This window comes from Mizuhopecten yessoensis, unplaced genomic scaffold (genome assembly GCF_002113885.1).
Source record: "Mizuhopecten yessoensis strain PY_sf001 unplaced genomic scaffold, ASM211388v2 scaffold716361, whole genome shotgun sequence".
Classification (NCBI taxonomy): domain Eukaryota; kingdom Metazoa; phylum Mollusca; class Bivalvia; order Pectinida; family Pectinidae; genus Mizuhopecten; species Mizuhopecten yessoensis.
Window position 1 is genome coordinate 339,031 of NW_018480078.1, and position 6,750 is coordinate 345,780.

Below are 6,750 nucleotides of genomic sequence, written 5' to 3' on the forward strand. Positions count from 1 at the left end.
GTTTCGTAGATTTTACAACCCCTCTTTTAGATAAAGACAAGGATTTTAAATATATCGAGGAGCATGAACGCTTGCAAATTAGTCTCCATCGTACTGATAACAATCAATTCATTTGCAAAATTCGTAACTATTATTGTTTGTGATATTTAAAATCCTATAATTTCAAAGAGGTCCACAGCCCTCGTTGTGGTGGTACCCCCAGCTCTGTAGGTACCGAGAAACTTTTACCTCCGTAAATTGTTCAACTCATTTTATGCATTGCAAGCGTCTCGTCCACTGTTGGTTACTTTGTTATTTTTGCAGAGCAATTCTGCACCCTTGTCAGCCTCCGCTGACCATTTATATCAAATTTAATGCTACACAACATTTATAGATCAAGAACATCTGCTATGATCTTCATAAAATATGATTCTTGATAAAAATATCCATATTGTGTTTTAAGATTGTAGTCTATATATGTGTATATATATATGGGGCAAAGAAGTAATTCCAACAGTGTGGACATGTTTAGGTTGTCAAATTTTCGGAGCGATCCGCTCCTTTATCAAGACACAGTGAAACAACAGTTTCACTGTGTGTATATATATATATATTGGGCAATGATGTTAAACATTTTTGTAATAGATCAGAGAGACACTTAACTAATGTCTTTATTATTATTTTTGGTAGAAATATTGTCTGCATAAATCATATTTGATATACTATTTTCTTTCTTTCTTCTTCATTGTAATTTTGTAATACACCCCACAACCGGATCCTTTTTTTTATCGATAAATGCTTAATTATTGGAACGTTTTCTTTTCTATTTTTCAAATAAAACAAAAAGTTCGACTTAAAGAGAATCAATTTATTAGTGTCATTATGAAAAATACATCATACATCATTACTGTGGTACCTTTGGCGAAATGGTCGACTTTTTACCCTGTATATAAACCTACATACATATACTACACTAGCTTCAAACCTCCATATCATATCATTGTATTAGTATACAAAATGACACTCAGTATGTAAGTGTTTATTACGAAGTATCTCAAGCAGAATGTCTTTAACATGTAACTCCCTTAAATCATGCAACATGGTGAAAAGTCAATTGTAAATATTGAAAACAGTATTCGCTTTCCAAATTTCTTACATAACATTAACATTATATTTTCCTTAACATTAATTTATTACTAGCACAAAATTTATAGCTTGAGCACAGATTCTGAGTTTGATCATGAGAACGGTTTCATGAATATGGGCCCGGTCTTCGTGTTGACTGTAAGAAATCCTTCAATAAGTTTAACCAAACCAACCTTGACTATCCGGTTTATTTTTCAAAAGAACGCACCCATCTAAAAAGTTCTGACACGTGAACAGACTCTCGAGTAGCTCAAATCAAATATTTGTATACAAACCTCATAAAGAGCGAGACATGTATGTAACTACCGAGAACATGAAAGAGTTTGCAGTTACACAGTGAATTAAAATAGGAAATTCACGGAAGAGGAATCTGTGATTCGTTATGAGTGATAAAAATATTCAGAAAGGTCTATAATTCTTGTTTTTCAAGGACACAACCTGAATATGTAATCACAAGATCTTGCAGATACTTTTCATAACCATTGACCTATAGTTATTGTTTAATTTTTTCATCATTCGAATTTAAAGAACAAAAATGTGTAACAAGTTGTTATAGTAATTTATAAGTAGATCCTGAAATATTGATAAATAGAAGAAAATTGGACAATACTGACAGTACCAATATCGACGTTCTTTCTCTTACTCGCAGTGTGCTGTTTAAATGAATAAGTCTCATTTTTATTAGCTCACCTGGCCCGAAGGGCCAAGAAAGCTTGTGCCATGGTGCAGCGTCCGTCGTCCTTCCGTCCGTCGTCTGTCGTCCGTCGTCCGGCGTCGATATTTTACTTTAAACAACTTCTTCTTAATAACCAAAGGGCCTAGGGTGATGATGTTTGGCCAGAAGCAAACTTGGATGAAGGGCTAATAAGTTTGTTCAAATAAATGACCTTCGCCTATTTTCAAAGTCACAGGGGTCAAATATGTTCAAAACTTTAAACAACTTCTTCTGAATAACCAAAATGCCCAGAGTAATGATTTTTTGGCTAGTAGCATGCTTGAATGAAAGGGCTACCAAGTTTGTTCAAATGAATGACCTTCGTCCATTGTCAAGGTCACAGGGATCAATTGTCTTAAATAATCTTTATACAACTTCTTTTGGATAACTAAGAGGCCTAGGCTAATGATATTTAGCCAGTAACATGCTAGGATCAGGGGCTACCAAGTTTGTTCAAATGAATGACCTTTACTTATATTCAAGGACACAGGGGTCAAATATGTTAAAAAAACCTTTAAACAACTTCTTCTCAATAACCAAAAGGCCTAGGATGAACCTATTTGGCCAGTAGCATGCTGTAATAAAGGTCTACCAAGTTTGTTAAAATGAATGACCTTGACAAATATCCAAGGTCACAATGGTGAAATATGTATAAAACATTTAAACAACTTCTTCTGAATAACCGCAAGTCATAGGATGATGATATTTTGCCAGGAGCATGCTGGGATGAAGGGCTACAAAGTTTGTTCAAATGAATGACCATGACTTATATTCAAGGTCACAGGGGTCAAATATGTTTAAAACCTTAAACAACTTCTTCTGAATAACTAAAAGGCCTAGGGTTAAGGTATTTGGCCAGTAGCATGCTGAGATGAAGGGCTACCTAGTTTGTTCAAATGAATGACCTTGACTTATTTTCAAGGTCACAGGGGTCAAATATGTTAAAAACCTTTAAACAACTTCTTCTGAATAACTAAAAGGCCTAGGGTTAAGATATTTGGCCAGTAGCATGCTGTGATAAAGGGCTACCAAGTTTGTTCAAATGAAATGACCTTCGCCCATTTTCAATGTCACAGGGATCAATTGTCTTAACAAATCTTTAAACAACTTCCTCTCAATATATGTTTAAATCTTTAAATGACGTTCCGTATAACCAAAAGGTCCAGGGTAATGATATTTTGCCAAAAGCATGCTGGGTTGGAAGATTTTAAACTCTGTTCAACCTAATGTCCTTGTTCGACATTCAAGGTCACAGGCGTCATATGTTTAAATCTTTTAATAGGTTTTTTTGGATCAAACACTGATATTCTGCCTGTTGCTGTATTTTAGTCCACTTTTAAGATTACAAGTGTGGGATTAATACCAGGTGAGCGATTTAGGCCCTTTGGGCCTTTTGTTATTCATTACTCCTAGGTCTAAACAGAGAAGACGATATTTCATATGTGTCTATCTTGTATAACACAAGCACTTTGAACCATTATTTAATCATGTTAAGCATACCAATTACAAAGAAAAAAATCTATTTTGTTAATAAAATCCGTAAATAAATCCATACTAACGAGTTAGTCGCTTCATTTATGGAACATTATCCTTCATGTACTAAAGTATTACATGTAAAGTTGTTTTGATATCTTTTATGATCACCAATATTATTAAATGAGCTTTGTTCTGAACAAAGTTTTGAGTACAATCATCAGTTATTAGAACAATTAGATTGAATTGAAAGTACTTGTTCTATATTAAACTATATATATACAAATGCTGGTTGTTTAACGAAGAAACCAGAAAAACTGCAATTATATCTGTTTACTTCAATGTTATTCCCTTGCCGTTTACATTCCTGTCGTTGCGTCATCATATCAAATTAGCACTCCGTACGTGTAGGTTTTTTTCATATTTCTAAATCAATTTACTAAGCTAGCAATACAGATATATAGATAGAAAACAGCTCAGTGGGATAAGATAATATGAATGTAACGATATAATAAGATTATGATTATTATGATATAATAAGATAATAACTCTTTAGACAAACGATTGATTAGTAGGGATGATCTTTCGAGCCGATTCAACTGTATTCTCATCTTTTTATCATATTTAAGCATGGTCATAAAACAAGATCGCTCATTGCAAACTCGTAATCAAATCATTTGTTTATTGTAATGAAACATATTTTACAATTTTTGTTATCATTTGCATACATGTACTTATACGGTTTAAAATGAAACTCAAACACACATTTGATTATTTATCTAGTGAGCGAAAACACCACTTCCATCAGGACAGGTTAGGGATGACCAAACAAATTCTCGTTTATCAACATCAAAAATGTACGCGTGTATGTATGTAAGTAGCAATTTATGTACAAACAAAACTGGTAATACTTTACAAAACTTTATGCTATAGACAATACCTTATGATACACTCTTGTACTTTTAATAAAATATTTCGGACATATTTAAAGGATTACATAAGCAACCATAATATGACATTAAATACTTTGCGACGTTGGCTAGTTTTTGGTTTCCTATAATATCTAATTATACAATGTTCCAAATATTAATAACACAACGACAACATTCAATGTAACATTTGAAAATTAAATATCCATCTGTTTGTAAATGATAGAAACAGTAAGAAGCAATTGCTATCACAGTACAAATAATGACGATCTGTTTTTTATGCACATAATACAATTAATTGCTAAATTATTAAATACCATTTGGCCCGATTTGTTCATACCAACCAAACTACATAAACCATTCAACTATAATTAATATAATTTATATCTTACAGCTCATGTTAAGAAGATTTCCATCCGCACAGATTTCTGTTGAGGTTCAGTAGATTTTTCAACGCTGAGTTGAGTGGACGATTAAGAAGAGCGTATAAAACAGGATTTATGGCAATAACGGAACTTCCTAGTGTACCTAATACAATCAGCACACAAAACATGGAATATGAAAGCATTGTTGACCCACTTATACTGTTACTTATAACAAACACGGGAAGCGGAATCCAACAGCATGTAAACGTCCCAACTAAAATGGCGATTTTCCTGGAGGCTTTCAACTCGACCCGTCTTCGACCGTTTTCTCTGTTCTTTTTGCTCATTAGACACACAGCACCAGATACATTGTCGTCATTGGTTTTGGTCATGTGCACTGATCCGTCCATTCCCACAATTTCTATCGTGTTGTCGTGTATTGATGATGTGGCTATATTTTTATCTGTTGTCGTCTGCTCATGAACAGTCGTTTGAACAGTTTTATTCGTGCTCGTACTTATAGTTACAGGAACATTTAATGTTATTGATGCAGATGTGTTGTTAATTTTTGGTGAATCTTTAGCATCTTTCACACTTCGGAATGATACAGCGAATATCTGTGAACTTCCTGTGCTTCCCCTATTATCGGGATTCTGTCCTGTATAAGACGCACTGGCATCCGCATCATTTACTTTCACGGTATCTGGCACGATTTTTCTTTTTCGTTTATGCCGAGCCATTTTCACAGAATGCTTGAAGAGAGTTCTCAATATCAGGCTGTATAACACAATAATTACGCACAATAATGCCATTCCAAGAGGAAATATCAAATACTGGTCGTATTCTGCCCAGTTAGGAGCACCGTCTAAAAAAGAACATGGGACATACAAAGAACTATCGATGAAAAATAGTGCCGAAATGACCCCTAGAGTCAACGCTAAGAGCCATGATGTTATTACTAGCAAAACCGACCTTTTTTGAAGACCAACCTTCTTGAACGGATATACCACTGCCTGATAACGTTCAAAACTGGCCATTGTTAGCATGAAAAATTGCAATGTATCACAGAATGTTCTGAAGAAAGTTCCGATTCCGCAGATTGTCTTGACAGAGGAAAACATCGTATATCCCGTGTACAATTCTATCCGAATTGGAAGTAGACATGTGCAGCTAATAATGTTAACAATGCAGGAGCTTACCAGATTTATATTGATATAGGTCCGCAGATGTCGATTTTTAAATATACATAAACAAATACTTATATTGCCAACCAGTCCAATAATGATAGTTAGAGCCATGATGACGTCACAAAATACTATTGTCCCTTTTGATGACAGTATATAATGCTCAAATCGGGATCGGAATACATTTTCGGCATAGGTTGCATTGGTAACCATTTCAGATATGTAAATATATTTGCTATATGTTGTTGGTAAGAACCATTCTGATTATCAGAGTCATGTCAAAAGGCGTCGATAATAAAACTCACCATTTTGAGCAAAAAGCACTTTCCAATCACAATGTTTACTGTATTCAACTTGTATATTCCATAGGGGTAGAATCATCATTTGAAAAGTTTCCTGGAGGTCGGTCTATCTCAAATTTTTCGGATATAAATAAATATAAGTATGACTTGATTGCAGACACGCAACGCTTATTGTCGTCTATCGCCAATTCTAGAAGAGAATCCCTACGAACATTGTAAATTGAAGTATATTGAATATAACATCATTCGTCCTAGTGACTTCATTCCCGAACAACAATATCAAGATATCACATTTATCCTCATCTACACATTCCTTCGCTGTTTAATCTTCATCGCCGACAGTTTACTTGTAAGCCACCACTCTATAGGTAAATAGACATAGGAACTAAGCAAACGTCACATCGACCGCAATATTTACACGACAAATTATTATATATCCTTCCATAACACAGTTGTGTTCACGAGATGTATTGGAAATTGAAATTCTATATGGAAAAATCTATTTCATTAGCAGTAGACATCGATCGCAAGGAAATTGTACACATGGTACCCACAGACTGAAGCTCCGTAAACAAGTGATGCAATCGTGTACAAATAGACGTCACTTTCTAACCGAGGTTGATTGTGGGCGGGGTATGTTTGGACACATGGAAAGCT

General features: G+C 34.5%; 1 protein-coding gene across 1 annotated transcript; it reads right to left on the minus strand.

The window, feature by feature from the left end:
* Nucleotides 1-4,642: 4,642 nt before the first annotated feature.
* LOC110443834 (dopamine receptor 4-like) lies at nucleotides 4,643-6,004 on the minus strand. Its single transcript, XM_021488257.1, has one exon. It carries the CDS (start codon nucleotides 6,002-6,004, stop codon nucleotides 4,643-4,645), a length of 1,362 nt encoding a protein of 453 aa, XP_021343932.1.
* Between the last annotated feature and the right edge of the window lie 746 nt (nucleotides 6,005-6,750).

Bases quoted from the DNA above. Each gene is read 5' to 3' on its own strand.
- LOC110443834 (XM_021488257.1), bottom strand. From the start codon at position 6,004: ATGGTTACCAATGCAACCTATGCCGAAAATGTATTCCGATCCCGATTT.